The sequence below is a fragment of the Cricetulus griseus genome, chromosome 3, assembly GCF_003668045.3.
Source record: "Cricetulus griseus strain 17A/GY chromosome 3, alternate assembly CriGri-PICRH-1.0, whole genome shotgun sequence".
NCBI classification, from domain to species: domain Eukaryota; kingdom Metazoa; phylum Chordata; class Mammalia; order Rodentia; family Cricetidae; genus Cricetulus; species Cricetulus griseus.
In genome coordinates this window covers 240,540,766-240,562,607 of record NC_048596.1, presented here as the reverse complement: position 1 = coordinate 240,562,607, position 21,842 = coordinate 240,540,766, and the positions used below count along the sequence as shown (strand labels likewise).

The 21,842-nt window shown below is 38.3% G+C and overlaps 1 protein-coding gene across 2 annotated transcripts in view; it reads left to right on the top strand.

Moving 5' to 3' along the window:
* Rala (RAS like proto-oncogene A) overlaps window positions 1-21,486 on the top strand; it is a 49,433-nt gene extending 27,947 nt beyond the window's left edge. For both annotated transcript variants that reach the window (XM_027409387.2, XM_027409386.2), the window contains exons 2-5: window positions 6,764-6,913; window positions 12,831-13,039; window positions 15,483-15,657; window positions 19,569-21,486. In XM_027409387.2, coding sequence (XP_027265188.1) covers window positions 6,800-6,913; window positions 12,831-13,039; window positions 15,483-15,657; window positions 19,569-19,691 — 621 coding nt within the window. In that variant the 5' untranslated portion in view covers window positions 6,764-6,799 and the 3' untranslated portion in view covers window positions 19,692-21,486. The remainder of the gene's footprint in view (window positions 1-6,763; window positions 6,914-12,830; window positions 13,040-15,482; window positions 15,658-19,568) is intronic.
* Window positions 21,487-21,842: the final 356 nt, after the last annotated feature.

The window sequence follows — 21,842 nt, the reverse complement described above, 5'->3', positions numbered from 1 at the left end:
TAGGAGCTTTGCTCATGTTGATGTAGAAGGCCTTGTTTTCTTGTCCTCCATCCCCTCTGCTCTTACATTCTCTCCACCTTTTCTTTCAAGGGATTCCCTGAACCCTATGGATGGGGGTTAGGGGAAGGTTGATAGAGACATCCTATTTAGGGCTGTGTGCTCTAAGAGAGCTTTTCTTAATAATTGTAGTAGCAATGTTTCATTTACTAATCATTATTTACTAACCAACATTGTCCCATATTTCTTTAATGTATGATTTGAGGGGCGATAACTTCATTTGGTAAAGGTGCTTGCCATGCAAACCTGGCTACCAGAGTTTAATCTCAGAACTCTTGTAAAGGTAGAAGGAGAGAATAGAATCTACAAAATTATCTTCTGACCTCCACACAAATGCCACAATGTACATATGTACCATATGTGTTCACATAAACAAAATTTTAAAATATATGTATGATTTGGCACTTGATTTAAATCTTGTTCAATTGACCTAATTCCTTACTCTTGGAATATGGTTTGGGTTTATTAGAATTATTAGGTGGTTGTCTGTCTGTTTTGATATTGGGGAGTGAACCCAGGGCCTCAAGCATCCTATTAATTTTTTAAGCTAGATCATTGAAACATGGTTAAATCAATTTTGTGTTAGTAGTAGTTTTTAATTAGCAAAAATTTCACATGTAATAAGCAGTGGATTTTGATGTAGCACACACACAAAAAAAGACACTAACACGAACCCAGTAAGTAACACCATACTTACTGTTCATATACAAAACAAATTGTTTTCAATCTTCAAGTGTCTTCCTCAGTTTCTTCTTTATCTGTAGAGATCTTTAGTTTCCTTGGTTAGCTTTATTTGAAGTGTTTGTTTATGGATGCTGTGAATGGGATTTATTCCTTGATTTCATTTCCAAAATATGTTTGTGACTGTTACACATAGAAAATTTACTGATTTATATTTTAAATTGTATTGATTTTCTGTTGTTTGAGAATTTTACACATGTAGACAATGCAGATTATTTTAAGAGAATTGTTTATTTTTATGTGTATTAGTTATTTTGTGTGCATATATGCATATGTAACATGTGTGCCTGGTGCCCACAAGGATATCAGATCTTCAGGAAATTGAGTGACAGATTGCTGTGAGCCTCCCATGTGAGTACTGGTAGTTAACCCAGGTCTCTGCAAGAGCAGCAAGTGCTTCTGACTACTAGCTATCACTCCTGTAATGTGTTTACATCAAGCCCACCTCCCATGTCCCCTGTTCTGATTCTTCCCCCACTTCCCTATCCATGTGTTCCCTCCCAACTTCATGTGTTGTGTTTGTTTGTTTGTTTGTTTGTTTTTTAAACCTGTGCTCACTCAGCTCTGCTATTATGTTTATTGGTGTGTGGCTATCTTTTAGAATGTGCTTAGCCTCTCGTGGGCCACATTCCTGAAGAAAAATGACTCTTCCCATACCAAGAGCTTCTCAACTGGGGTGGGCTGGGACTTAATGATCACTTCTTCCCTCTCTGATAGGATTTTGTCAGGCTTGATCTGAGCACTCCACAGTCTCCTGTTCCATCCGTGTTGACCAGTTGTGGGTCTTTGTGTTTACATATGCTGTCAAAAGAAGCCTCTCTGGTGAGGTAGAGAAATGCACTAATTTATGGGTATAACAGTAAGTCATGAGAAGTAAATGTTATACTATGTCCATTTAACCAAATAATAGTAATAGGTTCTCTCTTAGGGCCTAACCTATCTAGCCACATGTTCTTTGCCCCATTAATGATGCCACGTATGAGTTCCAGTTGTGGAGCTTGCTCTAAGTCAAATCAGAAAACAGTTGGTTATTACTAACATTTATTATTGTACTACTTTGGTGAAAGTGCTTACCAGCTTTTAAGTTGTTCAGTGGAGTCTCTAGGGTCTTTTATGTGTAGAATCATAGAATCTACAATTAGGGATACTTTGAGGTCTTCTTTTCCAGTTTTTATCTCTTTTAACTTACTTCGATAGCTGATACTTCAAACACTATACTGAATATGAGTGAAGAGAGTAGAAACCTTTTTTAATTCATGATCTTGGCAGAAATGCTTTGAGTTTTTCTTCCTTAAGTATGACATTGGCTATAGGTTTGCCATGGCTTTATTTTGTTAAATTGTGCTACCTCCATCCTTAGCCTCTCCATGAGTTTGATCATGAAGGGATTGTTGGATTTTATTGAAGACTTTTTCTGCATGTATTGAGATAGTCATGTTTCTTCTGTCTTTGCGTGCATTTAAATGATGTGTTACATTTATGGATTTACATCTGTGCATCTCCTAAATGAAGGCAAATTGATCATGATGAATTAACTTTTTGTTACGATCTTAAATTCTGTTTGCCAGTATTTTCTTGAGAATTTTTTGTATCTGTGTTCATAAGGGAGATTGGTCTCTAATCTCATTTTTGTTGTATCTTTACTGGGTTTGGTGTCACAGTAATACTGAGTCCATAAAAAGAATTTTGAAACATTCCTTTTTCTGTTATATTGAATATTATATTTCTGTTATATTGAATAATTTGAGTGGTATTAATATTCTTTTTTGAAGGTCTCAGAACTCTGCAATGAATCCATTTGTTCCTTTGGATTTTTTAGTTGAGAGACTTTTTATTACTATTTCAATCTTTTTGCTGGTTATAGATCTGTTTAAATCACTTACTCCCATTTGGTTTAACTTTGTGGGCCTAATGCATCTAGAAATTGATCCATTTCTTTTAGACTTTCCATAATTAATGGAATATAGGGCTTTAAATTCATCCTTATAAATTTCTGAATTTCTTTGGTGTCTATTGTAATGTCTCTCATTTCTAATCTTATTAATTTTTGGGTAATTTGGGTAGGGGTTTGGTCTTTAAACAACCATCTCTTCATTTCATTCATTCTTCGTATTTTTTTTCTTTTCTGTTTTTCTAATTTCTGCTCCAATTTTAATTATTTCTCCCCATATACTAGTTCAGGAGTTTGATCTTTTTCCAGAGCCTTTTATGGAGCCTATTATGCTCTTAAGGCTGCCTTTATTATATTGCATAAATTTTTGGCATGTTATGCTTTCATTTTCATTCAGTGCTAGGAAATTTTTTAGTTTCAAAGTAACCTATTTATTATCCAGTAGTGTCTTGTTTAGTCTCTTGAAGTTTGTAAATTCTGTGGTTTCTCTAGTTGGTGATGTTGTATTGTGATCATGTAGAAAACAGGATTTTTTTTTCTATGTTTGTTGAGGCTTACTTTATATCCTATAGTTTTGGGAAAGGTTCTATGAGCTTTTGCAAAGACATGTACATTCTTTAGTGTTTATGTTATGTAGGTGTCTGTTAGGTCTGTTTGATTTATGGTTTCATTTAACTCAAATCTCTTCCCCTCCCCTCATGTCTTCTTGCTCCTCTTTCCCCCCTTTTCTCTTCTCCCTTCCCCCTGCCTTCCCCTTCTCTCATCCAGGTAACCTATCTACAGTGGAGTATTGAAATCTCCCACTACAACTTCGAGGGGGTGAACCTGCTTCTTTGTTTTGTTTTGTTTTTGTTTTTGTTTTTCAAGACAGGGTTTCTGTGTGTAGCTTTGGAGCCTATCCTGGCACTCGCTCTGGAGACCAGGCTGGCCTTGAACTCACAGAGATCCGCCTGCCTCTGCCTCCCAAGTGCTGGGATTAAAGGCGTGCACCACCAACGCCCCGCTTGAACCTGGGGTTTTACATATAGTAATTTTTGTTTTATGAATTGTGTATATCTTTCCTTGGTGCATAGAATTGTACTGTTCTCTTGATGGATTGTTCCATTAATAAGTATGAAATGACCTTTATCTCTTATAACTAGTTTTACAGCTATTTTGTCTGATAATAGAATAATTATATCGGCTTGATTCCTAGATCCATGTTCTTGAAATAGCTTTTTCTGCCTTTTCACCCTGAGGTATGTTTCTTAGAGGCTACAAAAAGACGAATCTTGTTTTCTAACCCTCTCTTCTAGTCTGTGTCTTTTTGTATTTTTTCATGACAGGGTTTCTCTGTGTAGCTTTGTAGACCATGCTGGCCTCAAACTCAGAGATCCGCCTGCCTCTGCCTCCCGAGTGCTGGGATTAAAGGCATGTGACCCCGAATACTGAGATCTTCTTTGTGTGAGCTATTTCTCCTTAGGATTGAATATATTTTGTGTAGCTCAGTGTGGCTTTGAACTAACAGAGACCCATCTACGTCTACCTCCCAAATGGTGGAATTAAGTTGTATACCACCACTGCCTGGCTTCTATAGCTAACTAGTGTGGCTGGTTTTGCTTTCTGTACCCTCAAGCAAGCTTTAATAAATCATAATAATATATTGCAACAATTAGGAAGTTGAGGCCATTAATATTTATAGTACTTTTCATTTTCTTGATTTTTGTATTGTTTTCTTAGACTTTTTGATTATTAATTTTAGTATTACTTATTCTTCCTCTATACCATTTTGGGTTTGTTTATACCTTTCTTCAGTCCAAAGTATTCCTTTCCAGATTGTTTGTAGAACTTGCTGAGTGGTTATTTATTCCTTTAATCTGTCATAGAAAGTTTCTATATCTTCTTCAATTTTAATTTAATTTTCTTTACTGGGTCTAACAGTCTTATTGTTAATCATGATCTTGCAGAACTTGGACTACATCTTTCTAAGCTCTTCTGGCTTTAAAATTTTTCATCAAATAGTTCACTGCTATTTTGATGGGTCCACCTTTCTGTGTGACTTGGCTCTTCTCTCTCATAACTCTTTAGTACTTCTTTAGTCATTGTTTCTGGTGTTTTGACTATTATAGATGGGGAGTTTCCTTTCTGCCTTATTTGGTGTTCTATGAGCCTCTATTACCAGGATGAATATCTTTTTAGATGGGAAATTTTTGTGTGATTTTTATTGAAAATATTAACTGTACCTTTGGCCTGGAATGTGTCTCCTTTTATGCCCATAATTCATAAATTTCTTCTTCGTAGTATCTCAAAATTTGTATTTTTTTTGTCTTTCTCTTAGATTGAGTGATGCAGTTTCTCTATCTCCTCTTAAAGCCCTAATAGTCTGCCTTCTACATGATTTATTCTGTTGGTGAGGTATTCCGCTGAGTTTTTGATTGGACTTAGTTTTTTTATTTCTTGCTTCATTTCAGTTTCTGTTTTCTTTAGAGTGTTTCTCTGTGTTGAACTTAATTTTCATACCCATTATCGTCATTATTTCAATCAGCCATTTGCTTGTTTTCTTGGACTTGAATAATTTATTTTCTTTCTTGTTTAAGTTCAGGTATTTGTTGCCTCATTAAATGCTTCAAACTAACTGATCATGTTTATGATTGATCTTGTGAATTCTGTGTCTTGAATTTCATCTAAGATAAAGGACATTACTATGGAAGTGGTCATTGAGGTGGCGCATATTGTCTTGGTACCACTGAGCAACCTGGTAAACCAATTTTGATTCTCCACACATCCACCATGGCATGTGCATACCTACAATCTCACATCATGTATGCACAAGCATGTATACACATATACACACTGTTATGTGACAATAAAGTTAAAATGCATAACCAAATAGATGTGGTAGTCCTGCAGTCAAGTGGCTTCTGGCATTCTGTACCTGAGAAAACCCATATTGAGCAACTATACACTCAGCAAGTTTCCAAATTGTGATAGGGGTTGTAAAAGGAACCTAGAGAAAAAGAATGCCTAATTTATATTGAATGTTTTGGTATGGCCAAGACCCCCAAACTGAGAAGAGATAGCTAGCTAGGTAAGTGGGAAAGTTCATGGCAAAGGTGGAAGACAGAGAAGAGCATTTACAGAACAGAAGGAAACCAGTGATGTTTTGGTTAGTTGTGCTGAGCTGAGACACAGGGCACAGGGAGGTGGGCAGAGAGGGATAGGTCTAAACAGCTGCTGAGCAAAGCTGTTACAAGAATGTGGAGGAGGCACTGAGGAAGGCACTGTAACCCTTGGTTGCCTAACAACACAGTCTTTTAGCTGAGCCTCCCTACAAGCTCAGTGTTTGCTGTGAATTTGCAGCTTCTTTTCCTCCTAAATCCCGGTACCCTGGCCAAAGGCAACTGTGTGCCATTAGCACCATCACCACTGAAACGTCTGTAAGAATCTGGCCTCCACCTTGAGAGCCTTAATGTAGTAGAGCAAATGAATGTTCTAAGAAAAGTGAGGGCATGCTGCACCAAAGCAGTCAAGTTATATTAATTACTCCAAAACCCACAGATGTCCCCATAGCATAGTTGTTGAATTATGCACTGCTGGAATCCTATTTATAAGTCTGTTACCAGTTGTTGGATGAGATTCCTTCACTTACAGCAAGCCTTTCCAAGGAGGTCCTGAACGCAAGTGGCAGTCTCTGTTTCTTACTGAAGTTAGGAGGAACATTTCTTTAAGCATTGCCCATATAAATTAACATGAAAACAAAGTAATCCTTTAGCCTATTCTCATCCTCTGTGTGAAGATATTCCAGTGTAACTAATACCCCATTATTACCAGCTTATGGGTGCCTTGAGAAATTTTTACATTTGGTCACAGCTCTGCAGAATCTATTAGAAGATAATGCCTTTGGATCACTGTTGTGTCTCATTGCAGTTGCATTCTCTGATGGATGAGTCTCCCTCTAAGAGTGTGCACTCTGCTTACTATTTACAGTCACTGAAGAATGGGAGCTAGTGCCTTAAACTCTAAGGGCATTGTGTTTCTTTCCTCCACTGGAATTCTAAGGAGTATACTGAGCCCTACCTGTTCCATTTGTCTTAGATTCTTCTTAATTCTCTGAGGACTCTGGGAAACAGGATGGCTGCAAATAAACCCAAAGGTCAGAATTCTTTGGCCTTACACAAAGTCATCATGGTGGGCAGTGGTGGTGTGGGCAAGTCTGCCCTGACTCTACAGTTCATGTATGATGAGGTAAGTGCCACCTTCACTTAAATAACCAAGGTTGGGCTTGGAGAGGGTAGGCCTCTAGCTTAGTTTTATTATTACTTGGTTGGATTCTTTCAGTCCTTGAAAGCTCCTAATATTTTTCCACTTTTAAGTTTAGAGTCAATATCTGTACCTACTTAATTTTACAATCTAAAATTCAAGAACCAGTCTCTAGACCCCAAGTTTTCCAAACAAAATAAAACTGAAAACTGCCTCATTTTTTTGAGTACTCTAACTTTAGTGTTTTTAAAATATTTTAATGGCAATTCCCTCCTTGAATTTCTAGTAGGTATAGAACACCATTGAGACCTGAAATTAATATTATGAAGTATTTGTTAAATAACCTCAGAACATAGTCCCATGTTCACCATGGGACTGCACCACCATTAAACAAATACAGGCCCAGGCCCCATCACTAACACTTGTAATTATTAGTCAGGTTATAGATTTGTGTGTATATATATCAGACTATTTTCTTTCCTCAGTGTAATATTATCAAGTCTAGTTATTATAATTGGTAACAAAGTTAGAAATTATAAACATATTTGATCATTTGTTCTAAATTCCCCCTTACTATAGAATACCTGTTTATGGTTGCAGCATACTTTTTCTTAATCCTTGTAACAATCCTGGATGGTAAGTAGTAGTGTCCCGATTTTAGAAGGAAAAGGAGAACCTCAGAGAGGTTCCCCACCTTGCCCAAGAAGAATCATCTCTGGTGAATGACCAACTGTTAAACTTGGTCTAACCAAAAGAGCAAACAAACAAAAAACTGTAATGTTTAACACCTCAAGTGCTAGCATATCCACACTTTATCCTGTACCCTCAAATCTATGAATTATCCTAATTGTTGATGACTAAAAAATTAGGGGCTAAAGCAGTACTGGTTTATTTGTTCATTTGCATTTTCTATACTGTTCATTTCACACTAGTCTTCTCTTAAACTGATCTTTATATTAGTCCTTCCCTCCTCCTTTTTGGGTGGAGATTTGAGGCAGTCCCATGTCTAATCCATACTGGCTTGAAACTCAGAGAAGTTTATCTGCCTTAGCTTCCCACATGCTAAGATTACAGGCCTGAACCACTGTGCCCATCATTAGTCCCCTTCCTGCTAGTAAGGAAACCAAAAATAAGAGCATTCATATTTTAACTTTTTAAAATAGTTAAGAGACTTCATGCTAATAGCTATAATCAGTGCTTGTCAAAGTGACAACTGAAAACAAGTATACAAAACAGTAGATTACTAATTATGTACTAAAAGCAGTAAAATGTTCCATAACACCAAACAAACCAGCTCTGAGGTTTCCCCAAGACAAACTGAACAGCTCCTGCTTTTTTAGTGTTTATCAAAACACAAAAGAAAAAATTAGAGGTCGTCTTTGGATGGCAGGTCAGACCCTGGCAGGCTAAGGGAGGCAGCCACTTCACTTGTGGAGATGGGCGTGCTCAAGGATGTGAGGCTGGAGTGAGCCTATCCTGCCAGCTTGCACCAGCTCCTGGTCTGCCTCCAGCATGTTCAAGTGGGCCCAACAATAAGGTGGAAATGTGGGTTGCCTTCTAGCCCAGCCTCTCCCTTGCCAAGGACAAGGCTAGGGGCCCTGCACCCCCATGGCTGCCAGCCTGCCCCAAGGTGACCACAAGTACAAGCAAGGTGTGGAATACAGGTGACCCAAAGGCAGTCAGGTCACAGGGTCTCCTGTGGTCATGAAGCTGATGATGGTTTGTTTGTACAGTGTAACAGCCAATCCAGTGAGTTAGTATTCAGACTGTTACTGCAAAATTTACCCCAGGCATATTCATATTTCTATGTGGTGAAGTGTTCTTCTCTTACATTTGTTTTAAATGCACTGAGTTTGGGTTGAAAACCAACCACCAAAATGAATCTGGTCTACAGCCTGCTGGCTTCAGGAATCAAGTGCCTGACACCCAAATCCATCCTCAATACTAACAGAGAATTGGTTCTCTTTTCAAAAGCAAAAGGCTAAGTAATATTGCATAGGAGTACCAGAAACTGTCTGTGTAGAAACAGAAACTGTTTACACTAAATAAAACCTGGCTGTAGGCTGTATGTGCATGTGACCAACCCCATGAAGACAGCTCTGGCACTCAACACCATGGAGTCATGCTTGCTACATGAGAAGAAAGCTGAAGCAGAGAAGAAGTAAGATGGGGGAAGATCTGGTTCACATCTACTTCACCAGACCTGAGTAGACAGCCAGTCTAATCCTCTAGAGAACCATCCCCACTGGTGAGGCAGGTGACCTGAATGTACCAATAGAGAGTGTAGCCCCAGCTTGTGTGTGATTTCAGCTGCACTCATGGCACTGGGGAGGTCCAGTTAGTGTCTGTCTGTCTGTTGGCAAATACCACAGTAGCATCGCATAACTCAGCTTCAGCCCGCATCCTGATGACTCCTCAGAAACCTTGTTCATACTCTATCTATTATAAAGATCAAGCCGTGGGTGTTCTGGAAGTAGTACCACAGTGGTGGCTGATCTTGTCCTGGCTTCCCACACCCCACATGGTGAAGCTGATGTCCTTGTACTCAGCAATCACTATGCTGAAACCAGTGGTGGGAATGGTGATTGTTGCAACAAGCTTCAGTTGTATAGAATTCTTGTCTTACCATCCAGGCCCATCGTGAGAATGTGTGTTGCTTTTCTCTTTCTTTATCCCCCTCCCCCCCAAAAAGCCCTTGAAGAGGTTTGCAACGATATTTACCATGCTAGTATACAGAAAGAGACCTCAGCAAAGACTGCTCAGAACCAGGCACTGGATTCACTCCAACAAGATGGTGGGGTTCTCAGTATTTTAACTTGTAGTGAATGGTTAAGCACAGTGTTAGGAGGGAAAAAAAGGTAGAATGTTGGATAATTTTACAGTTACTAAAACATGTTTTATAAGAAATCCCAAAAATTCTACCAGGGAACTCCTACAGCTGATAAACACCTTTAATGAAGTAAATGGATGTAAGATTAACTGTCCAGGTTTCTGGGTTTTCTCATGATCCCCAATGGTATTCACAATGCCCCCAAACAGAAGGAAGCAGTTTGGAATGAACAGTGCCCAAATTCCCAAATATTGTTTATAAATGTTTGTTTTCATTTAAATGGGTTGGTGATAAATGGTTAATGATCACAACCAATCTCTTTTTAAAGGTAAAAGGGAGATTATGATATAGAAATGAATACTTTGTGTTGGAATGAATTTTCATTTATTTATACAAATTTAAGGTCAATTTTGTGATATGTATATTTCTCCTTTTGTTAGGTGTTGTGCTTATATAGCTCATTTAAAATGTAATGTATAATTAAATACAGATTTATATAGTTACCTATGATAATCATGTTAGTTAGGTTTTCTAGATATACAGAGATATATTTGAGATAGATATTCTTCAAACCTTTCAAAGACCTACAGAATATGGCATTTAAAATGGTTTAGGGTTTTTCATGACAGTGAGACACAACTGCTCCTGGCAACACCAACTGTGTCAGAAAGGAAAATGGCTATTGAAGAAACTCGTTATGGAGTTTGCTTTGAATATGGTGAGACTAGCCATTTGGGAAAGAAACCGCTCTTGCCTGGACTGTTTGACTGTATGCTGTATAAACTGGACATACAGAGCCCACAGGAAAGTGACTGCTGAATTTGCCAAAACAGGACAATCCTGTAGGGTTCCTGTTTCTTGGAAGAGTCTGCTAGACATTCTGCAGGACACACAGAAAAATGACTGACAAACTGCCAATACAGGTGGACAGTTTAAAATTTCCTGCTTCACTGCGAAATCTGTTAGACACACTGTAGCCCATGGGCCAAAGATGGGTGCTCCAACATCATAGAAGAACTTTGGATGACTGTCTCCAACAAGATGTCTCTGTTAATTCTAGAGTTTATATACTATCCTTTTGTGGTCTTTGATGGAAGTTATAGTTATGGTTTTCCTTAGTCATGATAAAAGACAAGTTACATAGAAGACTTTAGACTTGCAAAGATAGGATAGATGATAGAGTATTTTCTATAAATTTTGCCAAATGTTAATGGACTAAATATTGTAATTATAGTTCTTGCTTAATAACTGTTCTGTTATATATAATCTGACTCTTTTAAAGTTAAAACCTTTCTTTTTATTTAGACAGAAAAGAGATGATGGGGATGTCTTCTGTACATATGTTTCTCTTATTGGTTGATAAATAAAACACTGTGGCCAATAGGGCAGCAAGATAGGCAGGTGTAGGAGATGAGGAGAATTCTGGGAGGTGTAGGCAGGGGCAGAGTCATCATGTGATCCCTGGAAGAGAGGATGAGTGAGACATTCTCTGGTAAGATAAGACCATGTAGAAATACTTAGACTAATAGAAATGGTTTAATAATTAAGACAGAGCTAGCCAATAAGAAGCCCTAGCTAGTGGCCAACAATATTGTAATTAATATAAGTCTCTGAGTGTTCATTTGGGGCTGACATGGTTGTGGGACCAGGCTGGTAGAAAGAACTATCCGTAGCAATTAACTCAAAAAGAAAAAAAAATCAGTAGCCCTTCTACATACAAATGATAAATGAGCTAAGAAAGAAATCAAAGAAACAACGTGCTTCACAATAGCCACAAATGATATAAAATATTTTGGTATAACTCTAACCAAGCAATGGAAAGACCTGTATGATAAAAACTTCAAGTCTTTGAGGAAAGAAATTGCAGAAGATATCAGAAGATGGAAAGATTTCCCAGTGGGAAAGCCCAGTGGGAGCAGGGGCTGTCTTTGACTCTTTTGAGGCTTTTGGGACCCTATTCCTCACATTGGGTTGCCTTGCCTTAATACATGGGAAGGTGCTTAGTCTTACTGCAGTTTGGTATGCCATGTTTTGTTGATGTCCATGGGAGGCCTACCCCTTTTCTGAATACAGTTCCAGGAAAGGATGGGAGGGGTAGAAGGGAGGTGGGCCTCAGGAAGAGAGGAGGGAGGGAATACTACAGTCAAGATGCAAAATAAATTTTAAAAAAAATTTAAAGCATTGTTTTACATGATTATTGTGATTGTCTACCCCAGTGGTTCTTAACCTGTGGGTCACGACCCCTTTGGGAGTCAAATGACCCTTTCACAGGGGTCACCTAAAACTATTAGAAAACACAGATATTTACATGACAGTTAATAACAGTAGCAAAATTACAGTTATGAAGTAGCAATGAAAATAATTTCATAGTTGGGGTCATTAAAGGGCCGTAGCATTAGGAAGGGTGAGTCTACCATGCACTGTCTACTATTCTAGACTTAAGATATATATTGAGTAAGTAGTAGTTTGGGGCCCCTGCTGTCAAAGGTAGATTCTAGTAACTGATATAAACATTAAGCAAATAATAAAAATATTTATAAGACAAATTTTAAAAACCCACACAATGTGTTTGTAAGTGTACACACATAGCCAAGAGATCTGTAGACATAATTATGGGAGTGGGGATGGCACTACTTAAAGGTTAGCTAGTTTGGGGTCTCAAAAGGTTAAGGTTTTCTGGAGAGTGGTATCCACACTGCATTGACTTGTCTCATTTTAGAGAAAAACAGTGGTGCTTATCTCAGTATTGGCTTCTTAATTATCTCCCAATTCTGGTATTTGGAGTCATCTGGAGTAGGATTCTAAATCTGACAAAAAGTATATGTGTAATGTGTTTTTGTATGTATAATGCTTTTATAAAGAAAATAGACTAATTTTAAGCTGTAAATAGCCTAGAAGTAAGACTTGAACCCAGTCTTTTTGCAAATAAAGTAGTTGATGAGTTATCTAAAATGAAAATCGATACAGTTTTTACCATTTGTGGAAAAGGGATAAAGAATAGTGATTTCTAAATAAGATTTTTTAAAGTGAAAGTAATGATTACAAAATGGATGTGTTTTTCGTGTTTTCTAGTTTGTAGAGGACTATGAACCTACCAAAGCAGACAGCTACAGGAAGAAGGTAGTGCTGGATGGGGAGGAGGTGCAGATCGACATCTTAGATACAGCTGGGCAGGAGGACTACGCTGCAATTAGGGACAACTATTTCCGAAGTGGGGAGGGGTTCCTCTGTGTCTTCTCTATCACAGAGATGGAATCCTTTGCAGCCACAGCTGACTTCAGGTATGGCGGCGCCGAATCTCACACTGTACACATAGCTGTTCTTTCCAGAAGAAACAGGGGATAAGTAGAGCTTCTTGCTTATTAATCTTTTAGTGTCTTGAATAGTGTCTTTCCACTTTGATATCATTGTGTGGCTCTCTGCCCACTGTGGATACACATAACATACTCAGTTCTTACAACTGCCCTAATGCTGGACACATTGTAGTTTCAAGTACCCAGAGACCCCTAATGCATTACTAAACCATTTCTCTTTTGAGAGTACAGCATTACTGTTGCTGTGGTAGTACGGGGATCACAGTGACACTCCCCATATTTTTGTAGTAGTTACTAATTTCTCAGCACCTGTGTCATAGTTACACATTGCACTTCTCCTTACAGATACTAGATACTGAGGTATCTAGAATATTAAAATGCAAATAATCTTATAGACTTACATATTTTATAAAATGAGAATAGTAATCACTGTAGATTAGCATACTTGATTGTGTTCTATAGTATATTTTCTTTATTTTGTACCTAATCAGAGTATGACATACATTTGGCTTAGAGGAAATGACATCATTCTATCTGGGAGACATTGGCATGAATAGTCTTCTGGAGTAATCTTGAAAGTACTATGTGCATCATCAAAGATGCTCTTTCCTTCTATATTTTTATGTCTGTGATAGGAATTTCATTGTGCAAGACACAAAAGAAGCGTTAATATATCCTCTAATCAAGATTTGCAAGGCCTAGTTGTATATATAAGGCATGAAGCAAAACCTGATGGAGGGTAAAATAGGAAACATGGGCAGTGACCCTTATAGAAGACCCAGAAAGGCGGAGGGGGGGGATTGGGGTAAGAAAACTTCACAGAAAAAGATGAGCCTGTGAGAAATGATGAGCCTTAAAGGAATCTAAGAGAGCAGTCTTCCCTCTACAAGGGCATGTAATTGAGAAAATACACAAGATGAATTAATTTATAAGATTAAATTTGTTGGTTTCTGTAAAGGAATTTCAAATGTGATATTATATAGAGGATTACAGATCCTGGGAACTTACAATCTAAGAGACATGGAAGTTATATAAAGTATTGAATGCCCATCCATTCCTCCAGAAAACACAAAAGGGTTTATTATGTAGCAGGCCCTGTTGAAGGTAATGGAATTGGATGATTCATTGCTCTTCTGTGCACCTCCAATGTGTTGCCTTTCCCATAAGGAAAAGTGGGCCTAGTGACTCAGCGACAGCGGGAAAGTCCATTTAGACTTTCTGACTGACTGGTCATGGAAGGGGCTTCACAGATCTAACCTGCAAGTGTAGCCCAGGTGCTATTTTCTAAATATCTTCAGCCTCCACCCTTCCTGCTCATCTCTCACCAAGGCAGGCCATTGCTTCCTGTCTCCTCAAACGATATGCTTGTACAGTACTAATGTCACACTTACCATGTCACACTGTTTTTAATATGTGTGGGTGGTTTGCCTGCATGTGTATCTATGCATCACGGAGGCCAGAAGAGGGCATTGGCTCCCCTAGAACTGAAGTTACAGTTGTCAGCTGTCAGGTAAGTGGGAATAGAACCCTCCGAACCCTGTCTCCAGCTTCACACTTACTACACTCTTGTACTGAACTTGATTTAGATATTTTTCCTTACCAGGTAAGAAATCTTGAGAGCGGTACCCATTTCTTTCCCACCTGCAGCAGATACAATCATGACAGTATGACACATGGCAATACATACTGGACTTGAGAACTCTGAACTCTGAACTTATTGGAGCTCCCTTTCCTTACGTCAGAAATGAAATTGGGCCAAAATTTAAAGGGACTTTCATATTTGAAAAATATTATAGCAATGTCTGTATTAAAATAACTATAGCCTTAAGCAAAATATGTGTGAAGGTTACAGACCTAACAATACCTTTCTGTGTGACAGGAAAGTAGTTAATAAAAGGAACCTATTAATGCTTAAGAAAAATCATCTTCTTTGGGCATGGAGTGACGGCTCTATCGTTAAGAGCACTTGTACTCTTGTAGAGTACCCAGGTTTAGTTCCCAGAACCCACTAAAATCATTCCTAACTCCAGTTCTAAGGAATCCAATACCCTCTTCTGACCTGCACAGGTACCAGGCATGCATATAGTATACAGACATACATGCAGAAAAAGCATCCATACATAAAAAAGCTAAAATAAAATTAGAAAAAGAAAAATCATCATCCTGCCTCTGGCCCAATGGGTCCAGATCTTCCATATTTCTGATCAGTTTGGTCACTGTAGTTTCAGAATGGGTCTTCCTGCAGAACCTAGCTAACTGGCATCATGTGGATGCTGAAAACTGAACTTGGGACCTCTGCAAGAGCAACAAGTGCTCTTGACTGCTGAGCCATTGCTCCAGCCCCAGTTTTGTGATTTTTTTAATGTAAGGGCATTGTGTTAATATTTCTTTCTTGCTTTTACTTACATAGGGAGCAGATTTTAAGAGTAAAAGAAGATGAGAATGTTCCATTTCTCCTGGTTGGTAACAAATCAGATTTGGAAGATAAAAGGCAGGTTTCTGTAGAAGAGGCAAAAAACAGAGCTGACCAGTGGAATGTTAACTACGTGGAGACATCTGCTAAAACTCGAGCCAATGTTGACAAGGTAAAATGTGACTGTCATTGTTACTGCATCATGTGTAAGTTGTTGGTTGGCCCTGTTATCCTACTTTATCTAGACTCTGAGATCCAAACTAAGATTTAATAGAGTGGGGTTTTTTTTTGGGGGGGGGGTTGTTTGTTTGTTTTAGTTTACTTTTATATATTGGTGGGAGGGGTGCCGTAGCACACTGTGGAAATCAGAAGGTAACTCACAAGAGTCTCTTCTCTCCTTCCACCAGGAACTGAACTTAGGTACTCAGGTTTGGTGGCAGATACCTTATCCACTAAGCTGTTTCACCAGCACTGACAGAGACTGATTTTTACCATCCTTAAATGCTTAAGTAAGACATGGTAGAAATATTATACTTCACATATCTTTGACTTTCTCAGATGCAAGACCCTACAGCTAAACATGCTTTTTGTTTTGTTTTGTTTAATCAGTAGCAGCATTCCCCATCCCACTTACTGCCTTATTTTTAATGGGATTGCATAGTGTAAAAAAAATTCTCAAGACCCTAACATGTCAGCACTATATGTGTTTGCCCTGACTGATACCTTCCTGGTGCTGTGTAAGGTCTCTAAAGGGGAGATACCTTCTGGATTAACTAATTAATTAATTAAGATTGCTCCAGAGTCTTCATTACTACCGTGATTGTTTACCCTCAGCCTTTGTTTCCCAGAGTGCAAAGGGAAATCCTCTACATGCCTCTTATCTTCCCACACTCTGTATAGTGACCCTTCTGGGGAACTGTATAGAACCCTTTCCAGGATTGGGGGAGACTGTCTTCGGGGCTAAGGTGGCTCTGGCTCTTGGAGACTCCCAGTAGGATCTCCAGTTTCTGTGTACTGTGACTATTCAGAGGAGCTTCTTAAACCCAATATGCAGGCTAACTGTTCATTAGTCCTAACAAGCACACATCCTTAAGGCTCACCACTAGAAATGTTTCTGGAACATTTGCTCTGGAACAGGGCCTGAGCATTTGCATTTCTAGAAATCTTCCATATGGGCCACACTTGAGTCACATTGCTATGGATGGCCTCAAGGTTTTGTGGATTGGTCTGCTTATACTTAGAAGTCCATAATCCTGAGTCAGAAAGCATAAGGTTGGCCATGTGTGGTAGCATGACATTTAATCTCAACACTGAGAAAGCAGAGGCAGGCAAATCTCTGTGAGGTCAAGGCCAGCCTAGTCTACATAGTCACAGTGAGAACAGGTCTCAAGAAAAAATACACATACACTAAGAAAAGAAAAAAAAAATTGAGGCAGAAAGCATGAGGTTAAAAAAAATCATAAGGTCTTTTTGTTCATCTGTGTCTTGGTTAGGGTTTCTATTGCTGTGAAGAGACATCATGTCCACAGCAACTCTTATAAAGAAAAACATTTAACTGGGTGGCTTACAGTTCCAGGGGTTTAGTCTGTTATTGTCATGAGGGTACATAGCTGCATGCTGGAGAAGGAGCCAAGAGTTCTGTATCTTGAGCAGCAGGCAACAGGAAGTGAATTTTCTTACTGGGTGCAGCCTGAGCATAGAGACCTCAAATCCCACCCCTACAGAGACATCTTCTTCTGACAAGGCCACACCTACTTTAAGAAAGCCACACCTCCTAATAGTGCTACTCCCTATGAGCTTATGGGGGCCAATTATGTTCAAACTACCTCAATCTATAATAAATATGATGGTGTTAGTATGATATAAATTATTTTAGAAATGTGGTCAGACTTTTAGTACTTGTACACAGTGAGTCCTACAATATTTCTGTTCCATATACTGTACTGTTTTTCTGTAAAATTATGTTAAACATTTTTAAAGTACTTATAAAATATATTAGAAGATTGAGTATGAGGGGGTGGAAGGAAAAATTGAACACTGTTGTAACATATGCATATCTTCCTAATTGTCTTAAGCAGCTTGTGAAGTGACTGGGATTAAGGGGAAAGGGGAAGAGAGGCCAATCGTATCAGTTCACAAAGATGAGCTGTCACAGACATGTGGTAGTCATCTGCTAACCTCAGAGGACGTGGAGGCAGAATCAGAGCCCTCATGGGGTAGTGAGAAGACAGCCATCAATATAGCAAGACTGCAGTCCAAGTGCATTACAAGAAAAAAAATGTAGATGGCTTTCAACTTTAAAAGGAGATTGCTTAGTCTTACCTGTAAAAACAGAAGTACTATTTAAAAATATAACATATTTTTTAGTCCGTCTCATTAGGAAAAAATGAAAATATATTCTTGGCAAGAATGTAGAAAAGGCTTCATATTTATGGAAAGGCCAGTGTGGTGATTGTCTATCAAAATTATGACCCACCACTTCAAATTCTAAAAGTGTATTTATCATGGCATGGACAAGGAGAAGTGGCACAAAGTTCCACTCCTAACCAAGAAACTATGTGTAATTTATGATGACCAGGAGAGAGAAAATCAGTTTTCTCCAATGGACTGTCACTAGGTATAGCAACCTACGCTTCAGGCCAGGCCCATGCTCAGGTGTACTTGGCCAACACAAAAGGGACTCTGTGGTTTTTTGCATGTTTTTTTTTGTTTTGTTTTAATTTCTTTTGGTGTTTTCTGTCTGAAGGGTTGTATTTTGTTTTGATTTGTTTTTGTCTTTTGAGGGAGAAAAAAATAAAGTTGGATGGGTAGGGAGGTGGGAAAGATTCAAAGGAATTGGAGGAGAGAAAGAATATGATCAAAATACATTGTATGAAAAATTTAAAGCCAATAAATATAAAAGTATTGAAATAAAAATTAAAATGTATTTTAGGGAAAAATCATATATATATATATGATTTTTATATATATAATATATATATTATTTATATATATATATACACACATTTACAATAGTAATCATTGAAACAATATTTATAGATGCAAAAGACTAGAGCTACGTGTGTCCAAAAATAGACTAGTTTTAAGTCATGATGAATCTTTATAATGAACCCAACCATTAAAAGGAAAAAGTGCTTTTAACTACTGAGCCATCTCCTCCTCAGCACCCACAAGTTTTTCTAGTACAGACAGTACTGCACTGAACTTCCTGTGGGTGCTCAGAAAAAAATCAAGGTTTTTTTTTTTAATTTAAATGTACTTTATTGATTGATTGATTGATTGATTTTGTGGGAGAAAGGATTTATTCAGTTTTCACTTCCGAATTACTGTTCATAAATGAAGGAAGTCAGATTTGTAATTGAAATTTAACGTCTCAGTTATTTCACTAGTAATTTTTAGTTACAATGCTAATTTTTCATTATAAACATTATTATTAATTAGCAAAGTACGTTTCTTGATCACAAAGTGCTCAAAATACATATTTATTTGGTCTAGGGAGATGGCTCAGCTGTTAAAAGCACTGGCTGCTCTTACAGAGGACCCAGGTTCAATGCCCAGCATACATATGACCGCTCACAACAACCTGGAACACCAGTTCCAGTGGATCCGTTGCCTTCTGGCCACATCAGGCACAAGGCACACCATTGGTGCACATACATATATTAAGGCAAAACACTCATACACATAAAATAGAAGGAGCCTTTCAAAAGTACTTCATGTAATCATCTGAGTTTTGTCTTGAGTCCTACCACTACTATATAGCAGTTTTCATTGGAATCTTGAGAATTACAATAAGTAGATGGGATTTGTTGTACGAACATTTTACCAAGAGGGATATGTCATTTAGAACAGTTGCTGTTTTTTCTCAAGCTCCTTGGAGACTCCAGCTTGCTTATGTGCTCTTCTCTGCCTGCCCTCACCAACAAGCCATCTTAGAGGCAGGGCAGCACCTGCCAGCCTGTGAGTAGCCCCTAAAGGAACTTTTACATGTGATTCTTTCATCCCCAAAGTTAGCTGCTGTGACACAGAAGCACTGACTTCATGCTGCTGCTTGTTTTATTTATTCTGCTTTCTTATTTCTAGGTATTTTTTGATTTAATGAGGGAAATTCGAGCCAGAAAGATGGAAGACAGCAAAGAAAAGAATGGAAAAAAGAAGAGGAAAAGTTTAGCCAAGAGAATCAGAGAAAGATGCTGCATTTTATAATCAAAGCCCAAACTCCTTTCTTATCCTGACCATACTAATAAATGTAATTTATAAGCATTGCCATTGAAGGCTCAATTGACTGAAATTACTCTAACATTTGGAAATTGTTATGTATCACTAAAAGCATGAATTGGAACTGCACTGGAAGTCAAATTCACTTAAAAAAGAAATTGTGTGGCTTCACAAGAAGCAGAGCTCAACTTATTTCATAATTGCCTACATTTATCACAGTCCTGAATGTAGCGTGTAAGCTTGTTTTGGGGGGGAGGGGGGATCTTTCTTGAACTGTTAATCAAGAGGTGAGATGGGGTGGGGTGGGAGGAACGGCCACTTCCTCTGGTGTTTATTATAAAGCTTAAATTTTATATTATTTTAAAATGTCTTGGTCTTCTACTGCCTTGATAAATGACAATTGTGAACATGTTAACTGTACCACTTTTTAAACTGTTGTTATGCAAATCTAGAAGAAGAAGTTACTGGCATGGTTGTTGCATATAGTAAAACTGAGAGTAATTCATCTGTGAATCTGCATATTAATTACCTGGTAATTAACTTAGAAAAATGGTGTGAACTTATACATGGACATTTTTGAATATGCCTTAATTTAGAAACTGAAAATAATCCAGTTACATCATTCTGGGTGTGTTCTCACTAGCACTTGGGGCCACTCACTGCCCACATGACTGGTAACAAGGTTTTATCTTGCCAGGCAGTGTAAAGCTACAAGGAAGATTCCTTAGAAATATGTGTCTGCTAGGAGTCTGACCAAATTAAAGATGTGTGCCATACTCTGGTTCTTAGAGTTCCAGAGCTCCTTCATTGGTTTTAATGAACTATAAGGTAGTTAAAGATGAAGGGCCAGCATATGTTTATACAATGATTTTAGATTATGGATGTGAATACCAATTAAGTTTGAGTGAATGCTCCTTTTATGTAAGATGCTGGTCCCCAGTAATCACTTTCTGCAAGTGATTCACTTTTAAGTATTTAATCTCCTGGGAGCAGGGCATAGGGAAGACCATCAGGAAAGCTAATGTAGTTTGCACTAGGACACTTGAGGAAAGATGCTTGCCACCTGTCAGTTCTAAATGTGTACTCATGAGGGTACAGTTTGGGCATTAGAAGGAGTCTTTGTAATCTCTTTATGTTCACAATGAGTACTGTACCTGTATTTCCTAAGGTTAACATGAAGCAGTTGAACATGTTTGGCACACATTGACCAAATGTCAGACTGTGAGGTTTCTGCTGCAAGAATTCAAGCATGCTGTTAGGAGCGTAATTTCAATGGGAAGTAAACCACTATTAGATTTTTCTTTTCCTCTGTGGGGCTAAGACACTTGATTAAACAGTTTTTCTTGATGCACAGTCCTAATCTCATCAGGTCAAATCGATGCTCAGGCATTCCAGGAAACAAGTGTGTACATGAAGTTACCAGAGACAGGCGTTCAGGAACTCTGCTGTCTAGATACTACATTGAGCATATCATAAATATTTGTCCTTAAAGGGTTTGATTTAATATTTTCACAGACTAGGCCATTTGCAAAATTAGAGTTCCCTGTGTAACCCCAGCCAGCAGGCCCAGCATGGCTGCGTGCATTCGTTGCAGTCTGTTGAACCAGGGTCCTAACCACTAACATTGCAATTTGCTTTGAGACATTTCCCTCCCCTGGGTACCAGGTGCTATGAAGCCAGCTGACAGAGATGCATCACATGTCTTAGGCTGATGCCACTACCCGGTTCATTTATTTGCAATTTGAGCCATTTAAAGACCAATAAACTTCCTTTTTTAAAAATGTTTGTGGTGTTAATTGGTGTTTACAGTGTGATATTTTTTACTTTACCCCCTGGGAATCTTGATCCGATATGAAGACTGCTGAGTCTTTTGAGCATCAGTTTGAGGTACCTTCCTGTAATGGGAGATTTCTCAAATTATGGCGGAGTTGGTGCTCAGGTTTAAGTTGCTGCTCTGGATGGGAGGTTCCTTTGTACGGTTGCTGGCAGATGGGCTCTGCACTGTGTTAAAAATCTCAGCTGCCTTTGCCTTCAGATGCTTCTAAACTCCAGAATGGACAGATGGCAGATTTGTATTTGTTTTCCAATCAGAACATTGCAAAGACAGTTTTGCTTCGAAAGGTGAGTAGGAGTGCCTGA